The sequence below is a fragment of the Mangifera indica genome, chromosome 15, assembly GCF_011075055.1.
Source record: "Mangifera indica cultivar Alphonso chromosome 15, CATAS_Mindica_2.1, whole genome shotgun sequence".
Classification (NCBI taxonomy): Eukaryota; Viridiplantae; Streptophyta; class Magnoliopsida; order Sapindales; family Anacardiaceae; genus Mangifera; species Mangifera indica.
This window is the reverse complement of record NC_058151.1, coordinates 9,491,984-9,518,607: the sequence shown is the minus strand read 5'-3', so window position 1 is coordinate 9,518,607 and position 26,624 is coordinate 9,491,984. Positions and strand designations below refer to the sequence as shown.

The following is a 26,624-nucleotide window of genomic DNA, read 5'->3' as shown; positions in this document are numbered from 1 at the left end:
TTTTATCATTAAATTAGCTAATTCCATCCGTCTAACAAAAAATGTACTCCTTTTTCTTCCAATTTTCCATCTTCCCACGTCCTCCTGTGTAACATCCGAATTCAGATGTGTCAGTAAACTCCACTTCCAAAATTACCCTAGAATGGATTTTACAACTTGTTGTGTAAAGAAATTACAAAAGAATTAGAGAAAACTACTAAATGAGCAATATTTTTCAAAGGGGGTAAAATGGTCATTTTATAAAGATTCAAGGGACAAAGTGGGAATTAAAATTGAAGGGCACACTCGAAATTATATGGTGGTGCTAAGGGTTTTTGATAATTGGCTAAGGATAAAATAGTAATTTATGGAAAAGATTAAGGGCAAAATGGTCCAATAGGCTTATAAATTTATTTCTATTCATTTTCTCTTCCATTTTTGCCGAGAACCTCCATTGTTGAACTAAAAACTTTCCTTAACCAAAATTCGTCTAAAAACCTAGCTAAACCACCTAATTTCCAGAGGCCCCAGTTATAAAAAGTGTAGATCTGTCAATTCTGGTCAGTTCTAAGGTAAGAAATTTAATTTTTAAGATATGTGAAATTTGGGAGTTTGATGGATGATCATATTTTTGGTTGATTAAGGTTTCCAGAAAGAAGAAAAGAAGGTGAATAAGCTTAAATCACCAAATCAGCAAAGAAAAGGTAAGAATTTCATACTTTACATACTTGAAGTAAATTTGAGTTAGGTTATTTAAATAACCTTTACTTATATCAGTATGTAAGGTATTAGAATTAAGGTGATTTATGCTTAAAAGGATAAAGAAATTCATTATGATTCAGGATGTAATTTTTGGCCATAAGGGTAAAAAGGTAATTTTGGCCATAAGGGTAAAAATGCCATTTTATGCGATATAGGTTAATGTTGTTTAATTATGTGCATGTTATGTGAAATAACCCTTATATTAAGCCTATTTTGTATAATTGAAATTAATTTGAGACATGATATATATATTTATATATAAATGCATGAGAAAATAACATGATGTTTGAGAAGGAATGAAAAGAATAAGGGAAAATAACAAATGCGCATATTTCATAATATGGATATATATGCATAGATGAGGAATCATAACATATGCATGATTTAGAAAAAAAAAAAATAAAGAAAGAGGAAAAATATTTTCTAAGTCATGCATGCTTTCATAATGACTCATATGATACAGGAAAGCAGAAAACATACTTAAAATCCTTACACGCCAGCTGTACTGTGTGGACAGCAAATAAAATAATCGGTTGTACTGTGTGGACAACCAGCTGTACTGTGTGGACAGCAAATAAAATAATCGGTTGTACTGTGTGGACAACCAGCTGTACTGTGTGGACAGCAAAAGAAAAATATCAGCTGTACTGTGTGGACAGCAAAGAAAAATATTAGCTGTACTGTGTGGACAGCAAAGAAAAATATTAACTGTACTGTGTGGACAGCAAAGAAAAAAAAAATGCGTGTAAGAGAGAATTATACTTGGTATGGTGACTGCAAGTACTATCATATGTAGTCTAGATCGATCAATGAGAAAGAGAGAGAAACAAATTAGTAAATATTTTATGAAAGTCATTTGCATTAGAATTATGCATACAAGCCTGTGTGGCTGATAAAGAGTTAAGAAAGATGTACGAACCGAAAATAGAAATATCATGACACTCATACATGCATAAATCATAATGAGTGATTCATATCTGTATAATAAGGAAATGAATAAATGTGTGAAAGAAAAGAATTATGATATGTGTTAAATGCGTGTTCTGTGTCAATTATTTTGTTGTAAATAGTTCAGACACGCTGAGTATGGAAAAAATTATAAAAGATTAATACTGGTATGAAATACTTTAAGTGTTTAGTATGATTTTCTTACTGAGCCATAGTCGCTCACTTCGTTTAATTTAATATTTTACAGGTAAAGAAATGCAGCAAAGGTTCCCGGGGAGCACTAATGAGACATGAGGCTAAGGCAGGAAGGCACCATAATTTTGTTGACTTAAATGTTATGATGTATATGTAATATATATATATATATATATATATGACTAGTTTGGAAAATTAGTTATAAAGTTTCTGTGGGTGATAATTTTTTTTATGATAGTTATTATTATGTACTTATTTTATTTATTATGATTATGTGATGAAAATCCAGTCGATTGGTAGGACTGGTTTGTGTGAATTACAAATTGGGAGTGTTACAGGGCATAATAAAAAAGAGAAAAATATTCCCCGGGCCCTCTAAAATAGGGGAACTCATGCCGTTTTTCTGTAACACACCCAATGGTTAGGAGAGGTTACATTTTTGGTATCAGAGCGCGATTTTGGGCGCTTAAAGAAAAATATAATATAATGTGTGGTAATATAATACAATATATCTATGGTTTTGCATTCTAATATTGCATAGGTGCCCCTCATGTCTCACCGATCAGCTCCCGAGAATCGACTGCAGTAAGTTATTTTCTTTACCTGTATTCAAATAATAGAATATTATGTAATTACACTTATGCAGTTATTAGATGATGAGTACCACAAGACGAGGACGAGGACGGGGTCGTGGAAGGGGTATTCAGAGAGAGACGGGAGAACCGTCTAACCCTGCCCCGTCAGTTGGTTCAGGATTTGGGCTAAGAGATATAGTTCGTCAGGTGTTGACTGAAAGTCAAGATAGACCCACACCTGAAAATATAGCCAGAGATGCCATCCGAGATGAGATTAGAAGTGAGATTCGTGAGGAAGTCATAGAAGAAATCAGAAATGAAATGAGGAATGAAGGAAGAGGAGAAATTAGAGCTCAAAGGCGACTTGAGCCTATTTATTCCTTACCTAATCAACATACCCCTCCTGAATTTAAAGGTACTAAAGATCCTTTAGTGGCTGATGAATGGATCAAGCAAGTGGAAAGTACTATAGATTTATTTTCTATGACTGATAAAGAAAAAGTTCGGTATGCCAGTTTCTTGATGAGGGGAGAGGCCCGCGTATGGTGGGACCTAGTTAAAGAAACCAAAAATATAGATCTGATGACCTGGAAAGACTTTAGAAAGGTGTTTGAGGCCCAATACAGAACAGCTGATGTGGTAGCAGTCAAAGTTCAAGAGTTCATTTCTTTACAGCAGGGAGAGGGTTCAGTAAAGGATTACTCTACCCGTTTTGATGTCTTAGCCAGTTTTGCTCCAGGTATGGTGAGTACCCCTAGTCTCCGGCTAGACAGATTTCTTCAAGGCCTTAGACCGAAGATAGCCTTGCATGTGTTAGCTGGACCACAACCTCCTCAAACTTATGAAGAGGCATTGGAGAGAGCATTGAGGTTGGAGGTATATGTTAATAAGCTACCCAGGAATGCACCTTCTATGTCAACACCTCCATCATTGACAGTACCCCAAACAGTGATGCCAAGTCAGTCAGCTTTACCTGCTTCATTGACTATTTCTGCACCAGTTACAACATCAGGGGGTAGTTCAATTGGCTCCAGTTTCAGAAACAATAGGGGAAAAAGAAAATTCCAGTCAAAAGCAAGTAGAAAAGGCTGGAAGAGTGACAAAAGGCCTAGAAAAGAAAATATTCCCCAATGTCAGATTTGTGGGAGACGTCATAGTGGGGAATGTTGGTACCAGCAGAAACCGGTGATTTGTTATAGATGCCGACAACCAGGGCATATAGCAAAAGATTGCCAAAGTACCGAAGTGCCAGTTCAGATACAACCACCACAAAGCCTAATTCCACCAGTGCAACCAGGGAGAGGTACTAATGCACGGGTTTATACAGCTACCCAAAGTCAGGCGGAGGCTAGTCCATCTGCAGTTACTGGTCAGCTCTTTTTCCACTCTGTTTCTTTGTATGCATTGATTGATTCAGGAGCTACACACTCCTTTATTGCACCAGGGGTTATTGAAAGGGTAGGTTTAGTGCCTGTTAGATCTACCCATTCCATTAGAATTGAGATGCCAGATGGTGGGAGTGTGATTACAGATAAAATGCTAAAAGACCAGAAGGTAGTGATACATGAGAGAGAGTTAAAGGTGGACTTGATTGTCTTTGATATGCCCGATTTTGATGTTATCTTAGGCATGGATTTCTTAGAAAGATATGGAGTCGAGATTGACTGTAGAAAGAAAAAGGCTCGATTCCAACTCGATAATGGAGATCACTTTAATTTCGGAGAGGGCCATCAGCCTAGTATGATGATCAGTAGTGTAAAGACACAAAAATTATTAAAAAAGGGGTGTACGGGATATTTAGCTCATGTGGTACATGAGCATGATGTTCAAAGATTAGGTGTTCAGGATGTCCCAATAGTACAAGATTTCCCAGATGTCTTTCCTGATGAGCTACCAGGTTTACCTCTAGAGAGAGAGTTGGAGTTTAGCATCGAGTTAGAACCTGGCTCAGCCCCAATTTCAAAAGCCCCTTATCGAATGGCTCCAGCTGAATTACAAGAATTAAAGAAACAGTTGCAAGAACTTTTAGATAAGGGTTTTATTAGACCTAGCCACTCTCCTTGGGGAGCACCCATACTATTTGTCAAAAAGAAAGATGGGTCGCTTCGTATGTGTATTGATTACAGAGAGTTGAATAAATTGACAGTGAAGAATAAATACCCGTTGCCTCGAATTGATGATTTATTTGATCAATTGAAAGGAGCTTCTGTGTTCTCCAAAATTGACTTGAGGTCGGGTTATCACCAGGTGAGGATTGCAGAGCAAGATATTCCAAAAACAGCTTTTCGGACTCGCTACGGGCACTACGAGTTTGTGGTAATGCCCTTTGGATTGACTAATGCTCCAGCAATCTTTATGGATTTAATGAATCGAGTATTTCATGATTGCCTTGACAAATTCCTGGTGGTATTTATTGATGATATCTTGATATACTCCAGATCAGAAGAAGAACATGTCGAACACTTGAGATTTGTGCTACAAAGATTGAGAGAAAAGAAATTGTATGCCAAATTCTCTAAGTGTGAATTCTGGTTGGATCGAGTAGTATTTTTGGGACATGTGGTTACTAAGGAAGGTATAACTGTAGACCCCAGTAAAGTGGAAACAATACTTGAATGGGTGAGGCCAAAGACTGTGAAAGAGATTAGAAGCTTTTTAGGGCTAGCCGGCTATTACAGAAGATTTGTTCAAGGTTTTGCTCGGTTGGCCAAACCACTTACAGCTCTTACCAGACAAGGAACTCCTTTTCTATGGACTGAAGCTTGTGAGAAGAGTTTCCAAGAGCTAAAAAGACGGTTGACTACAGCTCCTATTTTAGTATTACCAGAGGAAGGTGTAGATTATGATATTTATTGTGATGCCTCGCACAATGGCTTGGGAGCCGTGCTGATGCAAAAGGGTAAGGTGATAGCGTATGCCTCTCGGCAGTTAAAAGATTATGAAACACGCTACCCTACCCATGATTTAGAGTTAGCAGCAGTGGTTTTTGCTTTAAAAATTTGGAGGCATTATTTATATGGAGTTAAATGTAATATCTACACCGACCATAAAAGTCTAAAATATTTCTTCACTCAGAAAGACTTGAATATGAGACAAAGAAGATGGTTGGAGCTGGTCAAAGATTATGAATGTGATATTAAATATCAGCCGGGTAAAGCAAATGTGGTAGCCGATGCCTTGAGTAGAAAGATTGCCATAGCTCACCTCACCATTCAGATAGAGTTACAAAAAGAGTTTCAGAGGGAACAGATTGAGGTGATAAGAGGTCAAGTGGCCAGATTGGAAATTCAACCTAATCTCTTCAATGAAATAAAAGAGAAGCAAGTAGAAGATTTATGGTGCCAGAAAATAAGTCAACAGATATGCGAAGGGAAAACAACTGAGTTTCAAATTATAGATGGAGTGCTCAAGTTCAGAAATAGGGTATGTATTCCCCAAGATCTAGAATTGAGAAAGAAAATCCTAAGTGAAGCACATGATACACTTTACACTGCTCATCCTGGGGGAGTAAAGATGTATCAGGATTTAAAGAAAACTTATTGGTGGATAAGTATGAAGAAAGATATTGGTGACTATGTAGCTAAGTGCTTGGTATGTCAACAGGTCAAGGCCGAGCATCAGAGACCTTCGGGTTTACTGCACCCACTTAGTATTCCTGAATGGAAATGGGAAGATATTTCAATGGATTTCATTATTGGCCTACCTCGAGTACAAAAAGGTTATAATGCATTATGGGTGATTGTAGATAGATTGACTAAATCGGCCCATTTTATTCCAGTGAAAGATAGTTTTACTTCAGATCAATTGGCCCAGATTTATATACGGGAGATTGTGAGATTACATGGTGTACCCAAAACTATTGTGTCAGATAGAGACCCCAAATTTGTTTCAGCTTTTTGGGGTAGTTTACAAAGAGCATTGGGTACGAGGTTGGCATTTAGCACAGCATATCATCCTCAAACAGATGGACAAACAGAGAGGGTGAATCAAATACTAGAGGATATGTTGAGGGCCTGTTGTTTAGATTATAAAATGACCTGGCATGAAATGATTCCATTGATTGAATTTGCATATAATAATAGTTACCAGTCCACCATTAAAATGGCCCCATATGAGGCTCTTTATGGAAGAAAGTGTAGATCTCCATTACATTGGGATGATATAGGAGAGCGAGATGATTTGAGTCAAGTTCTTGGGCCTGCATTAACCCAGAGGATGGTTGACGATATAAAGATTATCAAGACTAGATTGAAGCAAGCTCAAGACAGACAAAAGAGCTATGCAGACTTGAAAAGGAAAGAAGTAAAGTTCCAACCGGGTGATAAAGTTTTTGTGAAAGTAGCCCCTTACAAGCACGTGATGAGATTTGGAAGAAAAGGGAAACTTGCTCCAAGATTTATTGGCCCATTTGAAATTTTAGAAAAAGTGGGCAAGGTGGCTTATAGACTTGCACTTCCACCTAGTATGGATCGAGTTCATAATGTATTTCATATTTCTTTATTGAGAAAATACATTAGCGATCTTTCACATGTCTTAAAATCAGACGATGTGGAATTAAAAGAAGATTTAGCTTATGAGGAGCAACCAGTGCAGATACTGGACAGAAAAATAAAAGAGCTCCGAAATAAGACAATTCCATTAGTGAAAGTATTATGGAAGAATCATAAGGTGGAAGAAGCCACATGGGAGGTTGAGCAACAAATGAGAGAGAGATTTCCCAACTTATTTGTTTAAATTTCGAGGACGAAATTCTTTTAAGGGGGGAAGAAATGTAACATCCGAATTCAGGTGTGTCAGTAAACTCCACTTCCAAAATTACCCCTAGAATGGATTTTACAACTTGTTGTGTAAAGAAATTACAAAAGAATTAGAGAAAACTACTAAATGAGCAATATTTTTCAAAGGGGGTAAAATGGTCATTTTATAAAGATTCAAGGGACAAAGTGGGAATTAAAATTGAAGGGCACACTCGAAATTATATGGTGGTGCTAAGGGTTTTTGATAATTGGCTAAGGATAAAATAGTAATTTATGGAAAAGATTAAGGGCAAAATGGTCCAATAGGCTTATAAATTTATTTCTATTCATTTTCTCTTCCATTTTTGCCGAGAACCTCCATTGTTGAACTAAAAACTTTCCTTAACCTAAATTCGTCTAAAAACCTAGCTAAACCACCTAATTTCCAGAGGCCCCAGTTATAAAAAGTGTAGATCTGTCAATTCTGGTCAGTTCTAAGGTAAGAAATTTAATTTTTAAGATATGTGAAATTTGAGAGTTTGATGGATGATCATATTTTTGGTTGATTAAGGTTTCCAGAAAGAAGAAAAGAAGGTGAATAAGCTTAAATCACCAAATCAGCAAAGAAAAGGTAAGAATTTCATACTTTACATACTTGAAGTAAATTTGAGTTAGGTTATTTAAATAACCTTTACTTATATCAGTATGTAAGGTATTAGAATTAAGGTGATTTATGCTTAAAAGGATAAAGAAATTCATTATGATTCAGGATGTAATTTTTGGCCATAAGGGTAAAAAGGTAATTTTGGCCATAAGGGCAAAAATGTCATTTTATGCGATATAGGTTAATGTTGTTTAATTATGTGCATGTTATGTGAAATAACCCTTATATTAAGCCTATTTTGTATAATTGAAATTAATTTGAGACATGATATATATATTTATATATAAATGCATGAGAAAATAACATGATGTTTGAGAAGGAATGAAAAGAATAAGGGAAAATAACAAATGCGCATATTTCATAATATGGATATATATGCATAGATGAGGAATCATAACATATGCATGATTTAGAAAAAAAAAAAATAAAGAAAGAGGAAAAATATTTTCTAAGTCATGCATGCTTTCATAATGACTCATATGATACAGGAAAGCAGAAAACATACTTAAAATCCTTACACGCCAGCTGTACTGTGTGGACAGCAAATAAAATAATCGGTTGTACTGTGTGGACAACCAGCTGTACTGTGTGGACAGCAAATAAAATAATCGGTTGTACTGTGTGGACAACCAGCTGTACTGTGTGGACAGCAAAAGAAAAATATCAGCTGTACTGTGTGGACAGCAAAGAAAAATATTAGCTGTACTGTGTGGACAGCAAAGAAAAATATTAGCTGTACTGTGTGGACAACAAAGAAAAAAAAATGCGTGTAAGAGAGAATTATACTTGGTATGGTGACTGCAAGTACTATCATATGTAGTCTAGATCGATCAATGAGAAAGAGAGAGAAATAAATTAGTAAATATTTTATGAAAGTCATTTGCATTAGAATTATGCATACAAGCCTGTGTGGCTGATAAAGAGTTAAGAAAGATGTACGAACCGAAAATAGAAATGTCATGACACTCATACATGCATAAATCATAATGAGTGATTCATATCTGTATAATAAGGAAATGAATAAATGTGTGAAAGAAAAGAATTATGATATGTGTTAAATGCGTGTTCTGTGTCAATTATTTTGTTGTAAATAGTTCAGACACGCTGAGTATGGAAAAAATTATAAAAGATTAATACTGGTATGAAATACTTTAAGTGTTTAGTATGATTTTCTTACTGAGCCATAGTCGCTCACTCCGTTTAATTTAATATTTTACAGGTAAAGAAATGCAGCAAAGGTTCCCGGGGAGCACTAATGAGACATGAGGCTAAGGCAGGAAGGCACCATAATTTTGTTGACTTAAATGTTATGATGTATATGTAATATATATATATATATATATGACTAGTTTGGAAAATTAGTTATAAAGTTTCTGTGGGTGATAATTTTTTTTATGATAGTTATTATTATGTACTTATTTTATTTATTATGATTATGTGATGAAAATCCAGTCGATTGGTAGGACTGGTTTGTGTGAATTACAAATTGGGAGTGTTACAGGGCATAATGAAAAAGAGAAAAATATTCCCCGGGCCCTCTAAAATAGGGGAACTCATGCCGTTTTTCTGTAACACACCCAATGGTTAGGAGAGGTTACATCCTGTAAATCTTTTTATTATACTAACTAATAATCTAGAATCACTTCTAAATCTAGATCGACTAATTGTTCTCAAGCAACAACTACTCTAGTAGAAATTTCTAGGTTGTGAAATATTGTATAGTGTTTGTGTTTGTTGTGGTTACTTTTGTTTTAGTGTTTGTCTTCAACAGGTATTAGGATATATTAAAATGTCATTTGACCTAAAATTAATATGATTTTAAATACTAATCAATCTGGATTAGAGATGGCAATTTGGGTCCGACTTTAGGGGCCCCGACCCTCCCCAACTCTAACGGGGAGGGGATTCTCCGATAAAAACGGGAAAAGGGGCGGGGATGGGGATGAAAAAAATCCCCGTTATCGAGGACGGGGCGGGGACGGGGACGGGGATACATATGTCCCCGCCCCGCCCTGCCCCTCCCCTCCCCACCCCCTAAATCTAATATATTAATATAATAATTTATAAACTATTAAGTTATAGAAATTTATACATTATGATTTATTAAAACTATAATTTTAATTTTACTAATTTTTGAATTATCAATTATTAGCTTTTACTAATTTCTAAACTATTAATCTAATATATTAAAAAAACCTCAGAATCTCATTATCATAAATTACAAATATACCAAATTAATTCTATTTCAACTTCAGTTACTCAATCCACTAGGTTTTACACACACAAAAAAAAAATATATAACTTGATAAAATCAATTAAAGTGAATAAAAAGTATTAAATTTAATGTTATTATAAAATTACCCTAAATCACATATATGAAGAGCTACTAATGAAGAGATTGATTATTGCATATTGTTAGATTTTATGAAAACTTTGTATTTGAACTAAAATAACAATGAATATTTTGTAGCTCTTGTAACAAGTGATATTTTTGGAGAATATAATTTATTTTATTTATTGAAATACATAACGAAATTAAAATTTATATTTACGGATATGGGGAGGGAATTTTTCCCAGCAGAGACGGGACGGGATGGGGAGGGGATTTTTCCCCGCGGGGACGGGACAGGGCGGGGATGGGGAGGGAATTTTTTCCCGCAGGGACGAGGAGGGGATGGGGAGGGGATTTTCCTTCGCGGGGAGGGGACGGGGATTGACATCCCCTCCCCACCCCTCCCCATTGCCATCCCTAATCTGGATATACTAGTACAAATAGCGAATATTATACGATTTTATTTTCATAATGAGTCATTAATTTTTAATTAACATGTATTTAAAGTAGATGTAATATTTTTTATCATATTTTTTTTAAAAGAAGTTTCTGTCCCTCAAACATTACGGTTTATAAGTTTCTTAGTCTACTTTTCTTATAAATAATATAATTTATAAATGATTAATTATTAACTTAAATATTAATAATATGGCAAGTTGTTCTTGATAATATATATTCTATAAAGATTTGACAAATAAATATGTTGCCTTTATAATAACTATATATTACTATTATATATATCATCATATGATTAATAATAATTTTTATCATCACTTATGTTATTTTAATATTATAATAAAATTATATGTATAATTTTTATATATAATTTTATATTTAAATAATAATATATTATTATATAAATAAATATTATTTTATTTTTAATTTTTAATTATTTAGATCATATGATAGAATATTATAAATAAAATTATATAAAAAAATTAGGTGGATAATACTATATTAATAATATACATATGGTAAAACAGTAATTAACATAAAGGAGGATCAATTATAAACATTAATTGGGTACAGGTGGCGCGTGCATTCAGAAGTAACGGAGGAACATTGATGCGAGCACGAGCCCTCCGCAGAAGGATCAATTATAAATTAAACCAAAGTCTTCGTCTTCAACACTCAAGTCTTCAATTTTTCTTGATCCATATTTCTCTATTTCCTTCTCAACACAGAAAACCCTAATTCCTTTATCAAAACTCAAACCACAGAATGACGGATCAACTCCTGACTGAACCTCCACCTCCCAACACTGATCTCTCTGATGACTTCAATTCCCTCCCAATTCCACCTCTTGATCCCATGTTCTTCTCCGCACAGAATTACACCTCCTCATCCGACGATCTTGACTTCGTTCTTGATGATAACTGCGATTTTGATATCTCCTTTGAGGATCTCGAAAATCTCCACTTCCCTTCCGAGTCTGACAATTTTTTCCTCCCTGACGGTCATTTTGATAATTTCACATCCGATGTGAACAGGGTCACGTGTTTGAAAAAGGCTGATACTAGCCCCGACGAGGCCAAATTCTCGGTTATGGCCTTGCCCAAGTCAGGTGGTTCTGGAATTTCGGCCAACGGCGACTTGTTAGATGTCGAAAAGTACCTGAATTACTCGACATCGCCTCAGAATTCGGGTAATCAGAGCTCGAATTGGGATTCTAAATTATGCCAGCCCTTGCCTTCTCAGGGATCCGGGAATTTCGGGTCGGGTTTTTCATCTGGGAACGCTCCGTCTCCTGATTCGGGTAATTTGGTGGTTGAGCAGAAAATTAAGGTGGAGGAAGTGAACAAGAGTATCTCTAAGAGGAAAAAGAGTAGTGAAGAGACGAATAGCGATTTAAGAAGCTCTAAATATCATAAATCGTCGTCTAATGAGAACTCTAATGAGAATATGAATGAGGAGATGAAAAGGAAGGCTAGGCTGATGCGAAACCGGGAGAGCGCCCAGTTGTCTAGACAAAGAAAGAAGCATTACGTGGAGGAGCTAGAAGACAAGGTGAGAGCTATGAATTCTACAATTGCCGAATTGAATGGTAAAATAACATTTTTTATGGCTGAAAATGCCAGTTTGAGGCAACAGTTGAGTAGCGGCAGCGCAATGCCGCCAACAACACAGGGGCATCCCCATATGGGGGTGTACCCACTACCTCATATGGCGGCAATGCCGTATGCCTGGATGCCTTATGGTACACCTTATATGGCAAAGCCACAAGGTTCCCAGACCCCATTATTGCCTATCCCCAGGTTGAAGACTAACCAGAATTTGTCTCCTGCTAAGGCTAGGAAGAATGATGGTAGTAAATCTAATAGTAAAACTAAGAAGGTTGCTAGTGTTAGTTTTCTGGGTCTGTTGTTTTTTGTGTTGTTGTTTGGTGGATTGTTGCCTCTTGTGGATGTTAAGTATGGAGGTATGAGGGATGGTGCTTCTGGTGGTTACTTCAGTGGTAGATTATATGATCAGCATAGAGGGAAAGTTTTGTCGGTTAATGGGCATTGGAATGGATCTCATAAGGATATCGGGATTGGATTTTCTAATTGGAAATTTGATATTGGTGATAAAGTACATTTTCAGAGAGATATTGAAAAGAAAGGGAGAGGGTCACAGGCATCACCTGGTTCAGATAAGTTTGTTAATCTGGGCAATGCAAGTGAGCCTCTTGTTGCCTCTTTGTATGTGCCGAGGAATGATAAGCTAGTGAAGATTGATGGCAACTTGATAATTCACTCTGTTCTGGCTAGTGAGAAAGCTAGGGCTTCCCAGGAGGCTTATTATGAGTCTTCTAAAGTGGATAACAAGAGGGAGACTGGTCTGGCTCTTGCCAAAGCTTTGGCTATTCCTGACAGAGGGAATGGCGGGAGGCACTCACATGTATACAGAAATCCTGCTGAGCGACAGAAGGCCATCTCTTCTGGTTCTGCTGATACCTTGACGTCAACATCAGCAGACAGTAAGCTGCAGCAGTGGTTCCAAGAAGGTCTTGCAGGTAGTCAACGTTTTCTCATTTATATTAAATTGTTCACATATTCTTTTATCAATTATTAATTGAGTGTTGAGGTTGAAACTTCAATGCCATGAATCTGAGATTATATAATATTTCTAGTACAATTGTTGTGACTGTTGGTAGCTGGAAAATATGTGAGCTTTTGTTGACCAATTTTGTTTAGTTAAAATGATCTTGAGGGGACATCTTTATTAATTTCCATAATGAACCACTGGTATTGGAATTCTGCAGCCTTGTTTAATAGACATAAGGGATGTATTATTGTATAACCATTCTTTCGGGGAGCCTTTTTCTTTAACTTGGTAAAAGGTCTGTTGTGCTCTATTGCAACTATATCTGTAGTGTGACTATAGACTTTGTATCATTTTTTCTTTTCCACTGTGGAGTTTGTTTGACTACTTTCAGTATTGCTGAATAGCCTTCGATAGGCTTACATTGTTTACAAATATGATCTGCTAGTGCAATCTGTGTTTATTCTTTGTGCTTATACATACAACTTTTTGCAGGGCCACTGCTGAGTTCTGGAATGTGTACTGAAGTCTTCCAGTTTGATGTGTCACCAGCTTCTGGTCCTGGAGCCATTGTTCCTGCATCATCAGTTTCTAATATTTCTGTGGAAGACCGTCAAAATGCTACTCGTTTTAGCAAGCGGAAAAATAGAAGGATTCTCCATGGTCCTCCATTTCCTCTTAATGGCTCCAATCAAAATATTAGCAGGGAAAATGTGGAAAGTAAGTCACAGAAGGACAGCTTTCAAGGTAATAAATCTGCTTCTTCGATGATTGTCTCAGTGCTTGTCGATCCCAGAGAGGTTGGTGATGGCGATGTTGATAGCACAATCACTCCAAAGTCATTGTCTCGGATTTTTGTTGTTGTGCTTATGGACAGTGTCAAGTATGTCACTTACTCATGTGTTCTTCCTCGGTTTGGTACTCATTTAGTGACTGCTTAATACTGGAAGTAGCTGGAAGGAGGGATCGACCACCAGCTGACAGTTTTGTATGTAAAAGAACAATTAGCAGCTTAGTTTTAGTTATCAACCTTCTTATGCACTGAGTTTCCTATACTGACTTGGCATACTGTTCTAATAGTAAATCTTTGAGGTCTTGTATTAAACCATGTGTCCACCCAACTTGATGTTTAAGTTCTAGGTCCTCAAGAATGTTATGTTTGATGGATAACATATTAGGGCTAAGATGCCATTGCTTTTTAATTGGTGTTGACTATGGAACAATGTTTTTTAATGTTCTACTAAATATACAGAACTTTACATTTCTGATAGTTTGGTTAATTCTGGCCTGTAATTGATTTTACTTCTGTGGCTACCTAGGGTTTTGCATAGATGGGAAAACTAGTCAGTACTAGGAATTTCGACTTTCCTTGCTCTTGATGAATGAAAGTTGGGAAAACACCAAAATAATCGCAGCAATCAGACTTATTATGTTTTCATCTAATTAACCGTAATTATTATTGTTTATAATTTACGCAAGGATGAATATGAATGAAGTATATTTGGTTCAACTTGGGGTGATTTTTTACCACATGCATGGTGAGTCCATCGCCCAAGAATTTTCTGAGGAAGCTGAGTCCTTCATCCATTTGTTACCTTCTATTTCGCAAAGGCGCCTGAATTAATCATCAGAATATTAATTAAAATAATTAAGGGCTTTATACAAAAAATAATGACAGTTATTTTTATATTTTTGACAAAAGAATTTTCTTTCATTTTCTACTATTATAAAATTTACTCTCATCCTCTCACATACACTTTTGGGTCAATATCTTGTCAATTTAATCCTGCAAAAGTTTAAGGTTTGAGCTTCATATCTTGAATTTATTGGATTTTATTTATGTTACAAAAAATTATACCTTCAATAATAAAATTATATATATTTATTTTGAATATATAAATGAATTATTATTTTATATATGTTATTAAGTAATTAGTAATTTTAAATAAAAGATAAAAAGTTATTTTGATTATATAATGATATATTGTACTTATTTATTTACTTAAAAATGGATACATATAATATTACTATATTATAAATATTGTGAGGATTTGAAAAGAAGAAAGGTCTTTATTTTGTGTAAGGTGTCAATACATGGAGCGGTGTAATTTTTACTAGACTTAGGACGAAAAAACAAATTATTGATCGGTTTTGATAGTTAGCGTCTTTTCCCCGTTAACATAAAATTACAGGCAATAACGTTTTCTTGGGTTCGCACTTGAATTGCATAAAATATATCCCAATTCATTCCTTGAACATTTTCTATTGTTTTTTTTTTTTTTTTTAAGGTATGTTTGAATTTGTTAATTTTAATGAACACAAGAGAACTTTGTTCATATTTTGTTTGTAAAACATACATTGGGCAAAATAAGATAATTTAAGGGTTTAAGTGAGAGGTGTAGATGTATATTTGATAGATTATTTATGCTTATTGAGTGTTTATTATCCACCTATTTTTTTTAGTTTTGCAAGTGAAAAATGTAAATGTGATGACAACAAGACAACTAGCCAATGATTAAGCAACATGAGATGGATGAACTCAGTTGATTATTTGATGAATTTATTTTATGTTGATTTATCATTTGTTTATATTCAGATTTTGGCATACACACACAGTGAATGTTTTATTGGATTTTGATTATTGTTGACATTTGGGATTATTGTCATTGTCTTGAGTTTATTTTATTAATTTTATTTATTAAATTATTGCATGTGCATAATTATTGATTAAGATTAAGTAGCATTTTATCTAAGCGACAAAATTTTTGAGGTGGGATTTTTCAGTCCATATGTAAAATCAAAGGTGTCAAAACATTTGTTATAGTGATGTTTAAGGTTAGAATCAAGATTTATCATTGGAACGTTTGGTGATACGCCGAACTTACTATTCCAATATATAAATAAAAATAAATAAATAAATAAATAAATATATATATATATATATATATATATATATATATATATATATATATAACATCACTATAACAAATGTATATATTGGGGTGTATGTTGTAATATCTTTATATGTCGTTAGTAGGCTTACTCTAGGGTGTGTGTGTGTATATTTGGAAAGCTAAAAAAGGCAAAAATTAGGTATTACCTAGAGAAATTACAAGAAAATCTCGTATCCTTATAATATCTATTAGTTACTCCTCTTATTTAAAATTTGGTATGGGATTGTATGTGCAAAACTGAAAAGCTAAGGAGGAAAAATCTAACACTAACAATAGCAATTACAATAAGCTATTCAAAGTTTGGCACGGGGATGTATGTGTAAATTTTAAAAGCTTAGGGAGCCAAAATCTTGCATATGGAGTGAAATTACAATGAGACTTTGTAGCTTATATATATGTGTCAATTACCTTGCATATACTTGAAGTTTGACATTGGAGTGTATTTGTGTATTATAGACTCTAAGAGGTAATATAAAATTTGTCAAACTTAACTATTAAAAACCTAAGAGTTGACATTAATAGTGTGACCTTTTGGACTTTATGAAAAAGTAGCATTCATGGCACACATTTGGAAATAAAGGGAGGGGGTGTGTAAATAAGATCTTTAAAAATTTAATGTACAAATTAATAGTTTAACACAATAATAAATAAGAGCTAAAAATAAAGAGTTAAAAAAAATGAAATGTTCAGTATTTATAGTGGTTCAGAGCTTTCTTTTGCAAGCCGCTTATGTCCACTTCTTTAAACAACCAGCTTGAATTTCTATTATGCACTTGAAACTTGTACATGTAGTTTGTCCAACATTTCGTCCAATACAATAGTTGATACGAGATTTCATCTATAATAGTTTGAATACCATTTTTTAGTGTAGAAATGTCTTTTAAAGATTGAATACACATGTTGAGTACAATGGTTTTCTCAAAAAATTGAGTTTAAGTTGAAAGAAAAATAGATGAAGATGAAGATGAAAACAAACATCATACTTGGTGAAAGAAAATGAATCAAGACATGTAAGCTCAAAAGGAGAAAGATGGAAAAATAAATTAGTTGAAGAACCTCCAAAAAGTTACACCTCCAAGCTTTCTTTCAACCTTGGCCTAGAGACACATAAGAGAGAGAGGATAGAGCTTTTGTTTTGTTTAGTGAGATAAAGGATTTTTCAAAATAAACTAAAATCCACCCTTTTATAATGGTGAATCAAAATGTAATTCGTTAATTCTCTTTTTGCCTAACAAATTCTCAATTTGTGGATTTGTCATGCATGCATATCAATTATATACTTTAGGCATCCTAGTTTCATTTCACAAACATTTAAATATTATATGGGGGGCAAAGATAACATTTTAACTTTTAAAATGTTATCTTTGCCCCCCATATAATATTTAAATGAATATCATTATCCTTCAGAAGGTGCCAACCAACCCTAGATAATCAATCCTCATTCTTGAAAGCTTAGTTTATTGGTGTGACTTTTTAGATTTACTGTGGCACAACCGCGAGTCTCCTTTTGGATGATTTGAAAGGCATCCGAAAACCCAATAATTATGATAAACATCTAGCAATGTGTCATATCTCCAATTGTATGTTCTATGTAGGTAATATCCTTTTGTTGTCAAATTCGAATCAATTTTGAATTCATGGATTGTCAAATCTCAAATTTCAATTCTATACGAATTGTTAGTTTAAATATTTAGAACATGTTATTATAAACATCTTTCACATGACTTACATTATACTTGGGCTAGAGATTCGATTTTTAATATTTATCAATATTCATTTCAAAACTCAAATTTGGATTGAATAAGTAGATATTCAGAATCCAATACTTTTAAAGTTAATAGATCCTATTTTGAGCACCATTTTTCTCTATATATAAATAACACATGACTAATATCGTTTGTCCTATAGAACGTGATTAACCCTGTATATATACACCATACAAATCACATATATTTACATCATATTTGACCATAACGTATCAAGTCAAAGGATTACTTTGTACACTAGTACGATTTTATGATAAATCATTAACTACGATTTAATGACTATGTGAGTTCTCGTTATTTGTCATGTTCAAAAAACAGTTCTCTAACTGTTAATCCATACTAATATCGTAATGACATGATCATTATCGTCACCTGTACTAATGACATTTTATGAATTCAATTAAGGTATTCAATATGTCTACTATATGATATAATTGCCTAAGTTAGTCACGTTTTAGGGAATAATTTAATGACTTAGTTTGTATATTAAGTGAGCCATTCGAACAGTTCACATATATACTTTATATCTTCACAAATAAAGGAAACAACTTATGCATATCAACAAAAAGTCTACTTCTTTTGTTAATAATTCATATAAATGTACATATCAGATCAAAATGCCCCTAGAACTAACAACATGAATGGTTCATAGGGCCACTTGCATTAGAGTCATTCACGATTGTATCGTATACCCATATTCTCAAGATAATGGTCCAACTGTTTTAGTGTCATTGCCTTTATTAGTGGGTCAACAACATTTTTTACTAACAGTGTCTTTTGCATGATTATCTCTCTAGTTCCAATGAATTCTCTTAAAATGTGATACTTTCATTAAATATATTTGGACTTTTGATGCACCATTGGTTCCTTTGTCTATGCAATAACACTACTATTATCACATAACATAGTTATTGGATAAGCCATGTTCGAAATCATATTAAGTTCGGATATGAACTTTTGTATCCATACAACTTCTTTTGTTGCTTCTGAAGTGACAATATATTCAACTTTTGTAGTGGAGCCAGCTATGGTTAACTGTTTGAAACTTTTTCAGCTAATTGTACCCTATTATATATAAAAATAAACCCTGATGTAGACTTTTTACCATCAACATCTAACTAGAAATTAGAGTCCAAATACTAATAAATGTTTAACTCTAAACACCAATAACTCAAAAAGATCTTTAGTCCTTCTTAAATACTTAAAAATTAATTTCACAAATGAAAAATGGTTCCTTTAGATTGGCCTGATATCTACTCGTAACACTTACTACAAATGCTATATCAAGTCTCATATATAACATTGCATACATGAGCCCTCATATTGCTGAAGCATAACATACATTACGCATCTATTGTCGCTCTTCATCGGTTTTTGGACCCATATCTTTAGAAAGATAAAAACCATGAGTGAAGGGCAAAAGTCCTCTTTTCGAGTTTTTCATATTGAACCTTTTCAATAATTTTTTTATGTATAATTTTTGAGATAATCTAATCATCTTTTTATTCTATCTTTATAGACACGAATTCCAATGACATAGGTCACATTTCTAAGTCTATCATTGAGAAGGTTTGAGGTAACCAAATTTTAATCTTATCTATCATCCTAATGTCATTATATATTAATAGTATGTCATCTACATATAATATGAGGAATGTTATGACATAATCCTTAACCCATTCTTAAATATAGGGTCATTCGGATTCTTTTTAAAATCAAATGATTTGATTATTTCATCAAATAAGAAATTCCAACCTATGGAAGCTTGCTTGAATCCATAAATCCATAAATGGATCAATACAACTTGCATACCTTATGTCTTTCAAAGGCAAATACAAAATCTATAGGTTGTTCAATGTATAATTCATTGAGAAAGACGATTTTGACATCCATTTGCTAGATTTCATAATCATGGTATGCTACGATAGCTAGCATTAGTCGGATGGATATAATCATAACCATGGGTGAAAAAGTTTTGTCATAATTGAAACCTTATTTCTAAGTATAACCTTTTGCTACTAGTCGTGCCTTATAGGTTTTCACTTGTCCATCCTTATTAATCTTTCTCTTGAAAACTTATAACCAATAAGAATAATTCTTTTTGGTGGATCAACAAGTGTTTAGACTTGATTAGCATGCATGAATTCTATTTTAGAATTCATTGTTTTAGCCATCATTTTGAATCTATATCCAATACAACTTTCTCATAGTTTCTAAGATCATTATCATGATCTATTTCTCTAATTAAACATGATTTAAAATCCTACTCATGAAGAAAATTGTATTTATCTGGAGGTCTAGATACCCTAGAAGATCTTCATGTTAGCATCGTAGTATATGATACTAAGGTTTGCTTAATACATGGTTCAACTTTAGTGATTTCAATTTGAGGCTTTTTGGAATCTTTCTTAAGCTCAACATTTCTTCCTTAACCATCTTCTTCCAAGAACTCATTCTAGAGAAAATGTGTATTTTTTACAAACTATTATTTTTTGATCAGTTGGGAAGTAAAAGTAATATCCTAAACTATTTTTAGGATATCCTATAAATTGATCTTTCTCTGATCTATCAACTAACTTATCTAATTTAATTACTTTGACATAAGTTGGACATTTCCAAATTTTTATATAATTAAAACTTAGGCATTTAGAATACCATAACTCCTATGATGTTTTTTGGACTTATTTTGATGGTATCCGATTCAAGATATGCATAATGGTCTAGAGGGCGTATCTCTAAAATGACATTGTCAAGTCAATAAAGCTTACCATTGATCATACCATATTTAATAAAGTACAATTTCTCTTTTCAGATACACTATTAAGCTAAGGTTTGTATGAAGTAGTCATTTGGGAAATAATTCCTTTGTCCTTCAATAATTCTTGAAATTCTATACTCAGTTATTCTTTTCCATGATCTAATTATACAATTTTAATACTCTTTCTAGTTTCTTTTTTTATGTCATTTTTGAATTCTCTAAATTTTTCAATGGATTTTAATTTGTATTTTATCAAATACAAATACCCGTACTGAGAATGATTATCAGTAAAGTTATTGAAATAGTGAGAACCTCCCTCTAGCCATGTGTTTAAATGGTTCACATACATTTGTATGTATTAACTCTAATAATTCTTTAGCACGTTCCCCTTTACTCTTGAAGGGAGATTTGGTTATCTTACCTTGGAGACAAGATTCATAGATTGGATAAAGTTTAGAACCCAATGAACTTAAAAGCCCATTTTTTACAAGTTGAACTAATTTTCTTTCTCCAGTATGACCTAATCTATAGTGCCATAGAACCTTGGGGTTTGCGTCATTTCAAATTCTTTTTTTAGTAACATAATTTATATGATAATCATTCAATTCCAATACATATGGACAATTTGTATTTATAGCTTACATAAATATGTTCCCACTACAATATTTTCACAAAATATCAAATGTTCATTTATATTAAATCAAACATTGTAATGAAGCTTACATAATTCGGAAATGGAAATGATATTTCTAGTGGCTTTTGCAAAATACAAAACATTATAAAGCCTTAAAATGTGTCTTGATGGTAGTCTAACTTGGCAAGTTCCCATGACTTCGGTTGCAACTTTTGCTCTATTGTCCATCTTCAAAATGATCTCGTCTTGTGACAAAATAGAACCATTCTGTAGTGTCTGTATGAAACCACACACTTGAGATGTAGTTGTTGAATCTATGATCCAAGAATGATTATTTGAATCCAAACTTAATTCAAATTCAATGACTTGACAATGGATTATACCTATTTTGTTGTTCTTAAGGTTGTCATGTATAAGGGATAATTCCTTTTCAATGTTCATTTTGTTGACAAAGGAAACACTTTCCCTTTCTTAAAATTCTTTTTTTTAGGTCCAACATTTGGACTTTGTTTTTGTTGCCTTTTGGGCCTAATATTAGTGCTATTGGTAGAAGCTATATAGACATCCACATATCTAGAGTCTTTTTTTCCTTGCTTGTAGAGCTCTTAGAGCTCATTAAACAACTCTGGGAGTATTCGCTTTATCCGATTCGGATTTTAATAGTTATAAATGGTTTATAAAGTGATGAGAGAGACTGTAGAATCAAATTCACTTTGATGTGGTTTAGTAGAGCAAACTCCAAATGTCCAATTGCCTCATTGTATTTATCATCTTTATGACATGTTCATCTAGGAGCATGCTTTCCCTTCATCCCATGCTTAAGAGCAAATCACATAGCTTGTGCTCAACTATTCTTTAGTTCTCATTGTACAACTCATGCAAAGTAGCAAGGATGTGATAAGCATTTGACATAATTTCGTGCTTAGTTTGAAGCTTTCTATTCATTGATGTTAACATGTAGCCTCGAGCTTTTCTATTGTCCTCGACCCATGCTTCGAACATCTTACATTCTTCATCAAAAACATCTGAAGCTATGTTGATGGGAAGTAATTGAATATTATTAATTTTCAAATTGTTATCAAATGATTATATCAACTAGTACACTCAATCAACAGTAGGTGCTAGTTGGTATATGCATAATATAAAAAATATTATATTTATCATCATTTCACTTCATGCCAACCATCACACTCATTCACCATTAAAGGCTAGTTAGTATTTGTACATGACATCATCATTTAATCAATGTTAATTCTAGCAAAAGGACATATGTGTTATTTCACATGCCTTCAAAACTTCAATTTTATGTTAACATTAGATCACATCTTTAACACCTGATCATTATTAGTACTGTAACATCCCTGGTCTAATAACCTGGCTCACTGTTAAGATATTGTCCATTTTAGACAAACAGTCCATCATGGTTTTGCTTCTGGGCTTTACAACCTAAAACGCGTCTTAACAGTTTAAGGAGCTCACAGGCTATTTAACTAGTCAAATTCTCCCACCACTAATTGATGTGGGATACATAGACAAAGTATAGACAAACCCAGCATCTCTCCCGTACTTTGCCGATGTGGGATTCGCCTAAGAGTATCATAAGTACAAGTTGACATACATGCAAAAATTCCACCATTTAATCAAATTAAATTAAATTAAGCAATCAACTTTCATGGAGTATTCATACAAATTATGTCACCATACTCCATAATCATATAGATCATATGTAATTACACTTAATTACATACATTATAGTCTTCATCTAAATGCTTTAATTACCATTAAAACATTATTTAGCATGTCCAAATTAAAGCTTTTAAAATCCAGAATTTTTATTATGCACCATTCAACACATGTATATGCTCACAAGCTAATATATCATCATGTATGTATGCTTTCAATGCATATACCAAGTTTGCATGCCTCTAAAATATGTATCTTATATACAAAATGAATTCAAAACAAAACACATATTATAATATACTCATGAAAAATGAAACATGCAATAAATTTAAGCTTCAAATTCTTTTTAATTCTAAAGCCAAACTATATATCAAGCTATGCATACATGGATCTAAATCACATCCTTTATGTTCCAAGCACAAAATAAACTCAAAATCAGATTGTATATCACCATAGACAGGGCTGCCATGACATGCAACAATATTCCATGAATCAAAATGTATTTATCCACCCAAAATGCACATGCATGTAAAAAACAAGCACACTAACATGCATCTATGAACATTTCACCATATACATGCCTTATTATACATGTTCTTTATCATAAAATCATTAGAACATGAAAAGAAAAAGAAACTCCAACCATGAAGGTCTAAATGTGAGCTTCAAGAAGAGTTTAAGCTTGGAAAAATTGATTTTAAGGCAAAAGGAGCACATGCGTGCATGTATATGACACATTAACATACTTTTATGTGTTTCAAACATGTTTTTGGCTTTGAAAAAGACATGCAAGGAGTTGTTCTAGCTCTTATACCATTTTGAAAGAAAAATAGATGAAAATGAAGATGTAAATAGACATTATTCATGGTGAAAGAAAAAGAATCAAGACATACAAGCTCAAAAGGAGAAAGATGGAGAAATTATCTATTCCTTTGACTCTTATGGAAAATAGGATGATGGAATAAAGCTCTTCACTTGAAGAACCTCCAAAAGGTTATCCCTCTAAGCTTTCTTTCAACGTTGGCCGAGAGATTGTAATACCTTTAGGAAATGTAAAAGGCCATTCGGTCATTTTCCATTATTCAATACTACTTTTTTATTTCTCAAATTTTTGGTTTTAAATTGCATGTAAGTGCTTGCATTCAGAGATTATGTATGTCTGAGTGCGAACTAGAAAAAAAATCCTGTTTAGTATGCATTTATTGTGATATTTATGCCTTTATTTATCACAATCTCTGCATGGGTGTTGTGAAAATCCTAGGAAGCGTGTTAATTACCTCTTCCATTTTCTCTTTATTTTCTAGTGCTATGACTTTTGCATATAGGCTAGAGATGGCACTCTTTCATGGCAAATTTCCCTAATCCATGCCAATTTTTCACATGTTCGATGAATTTTTGGGTTTCTATGCAGATTGAGGTGTTAGATATAGATGTAAGGAATGGTAAGTATGTAACCTCTCCTAACCATTGGGTGTGTTACAGAAAAACGGCATGAGTTCCCCTATTTTAGAGGGCCCGGAGAATTTTTTTTCTCTATTTAATTATGCCCTGTAACACTCCCAATTAACAATTCACATAAACCAGTCCTACCAATCGACTGGATTTTTATCACATAATCATAATAAATAAAATAAGTACATAATAATAACTATCATAAAAATTATCACCCACATAAACTTTATAACCAATTTTCAAAACTAGTCATATATATATATATATATATTACATATACATCATAACATTTAAGTCAACAAAATTATGGTGCCTTCCTCCCTTAGCTTCATGTCTCACTAGTGCTCCCCGGGAACTTTTGCTGCATTTCTTTACCTGTAAAATATTAAATTAAACGGAGTGAGCGACTATGGCTCAGTAAGAAAATCATACTCAACACTTAAAGCGTTTTATACCAGTACTAATCTTTTTCTAATCTTTTCCATATTCAGCGTGTCTGAACTATTTACAACAAAATAATTGACACAAAACACGCATTTAACACATATCATAATTCTTTTCTTTCACACATTTATTCATTTCCTTACTATACAAATATGATTCACTCGTTATGATTTATGCATGTATGAGTGCCATGACATTTCTATTTTTTGATCGTACATCTTTCTCAACTCTTTATCAGCCACACAGGCTTGTATGCATAATTCTAATGCAAATGACTTTCATAAAATATTTACTAATTTGTTTCTCTCTCTTTCTCATTGACTGGTCTAGACTACATATGACAGTACTTGCAGTCACCATACAAAGTATAATTCTCTCTTACACGCATATTTTTTTTTCTTTGCTGTCAACACAGTACAGCTAATATTTTTCTTTTGCTGTCCACACAGTACAGCTGATATTTTTCTTTTGCTGTCCACACAGTACAACTGATATTTTTCTTTTGTTGTCCACACAGTACAGCTGAGATTTTTTCTTTGCTGTCCACACAGTACAGCTGGTTGTCCACACAGTACAACCAATTATTTTCTTTGCTGTCCACACAGTATAGCTTGCGTGTAAGGATTTTAAGTATGTTTTCTGCTTTCCTGTATCATATGAGTCATTATAAAACCAAAAATATTTATTTTCCATTTTCTGAAAGCATGCATGATTAGAAAATATTTTTCCTCTTTCTTTATTTTTTTCTAAATCATGTATATGTTATGATTCCTCATGTATGCATATATAATCATAATATAAGATATACCCATTCATTGTTTTCCCTTATTCTTTTCATTCCTTATCAAACATCATAGTCTCTTCTCATGCATTTATATATCTCATACATTTAATTAATTTCAAAATATACAATGTAGGCTTAATATAAGGGTTATTACACATATTCTGCACATAATTAAGCAAAATTAACCTATATCACATAAAATGACATTTTTGCCCTTATGGCCAAAATTTACCTTTTTACTCTTATGGCCAAAAATTACATCTCCTAATGAATTTCTTTATCCTTTTAAGCATAAATCACCTTAATTCTAATACCTTACACACTTATATAAGTAAAGGTTATTTAAATAACCTAACTCAAATTTACTTCAAGTATGTAAAGTATGAAATTCTTACATTTTCTTTGCTAATTTAGTGATTTAAGCTTATTCACCTTCTTTTCTTCTTTCTGGGAACCTTAATCAACCAAAAATATGATCATTCATCAAAACCCTAAACTTGACATATCTTAAAAATTAAATTTCTTACCTTAGAACTGATCAGAATTGACAGATCTACACTTTTTATAACTGGAGGCACTGAAAATTAGATGGTTTAGCTAGGTTTTTTAGTGAATTTTGGTTAAGGGAAAAAGCTTAGCTATAAAGAATGGAGGTCTCGGCTAAAATGAAGAAGGAAATGAATTGAAATAAGTTTATAAGCCTATTGGACCATTTTGCCCTTAATCTTTTCCATGAATTACTATTTTATCCTTAGCCAATTACCAAAAACCCTTAGCACCACCATCTAATTTCAAGTGTGCCCTTCAATTTTAATTCCCACTTTGTCCCTTGAATCTTTATAAAATGACCATTTTACCCCCTTTGAAAAATATTGCTCATTTAGTAGTTTTCTATAATTCTTTTGCAATTTCTTTACACAACAAGTTATAAAAT

The 26,624-nt window shown here is 33.3% G+C and overlaps 1 protein-coding gene across 1 annotated transcript; it reads left to right on the top strand.

Annotated features, from left to right (window-relative positions):
* Nucleotides 1-11,251: 11,251 nt before the first annotated feature.
* On the top strand, nt 11,252-14,485 carry LOC123197952 (bZIP transcription factor 17). The gene is made up of 2 exons (XM_044612487.1): nt 11,252-13,186; nt 13,711-14,485. Exons 1-2 carry the CDS (start codon nt 11,413-11,415, stop codon nt 14,154-14,156), a joined length of 2,220 nt encoding a protein of 739 aa, XP_044468422.1. The 5' UTR covers nt 11,252-11,412; the 3' UTR covers nt 14,157-14,485.
* Nucleotides 14,486-26,624: the final 12,139 nt, after the last annotated feature.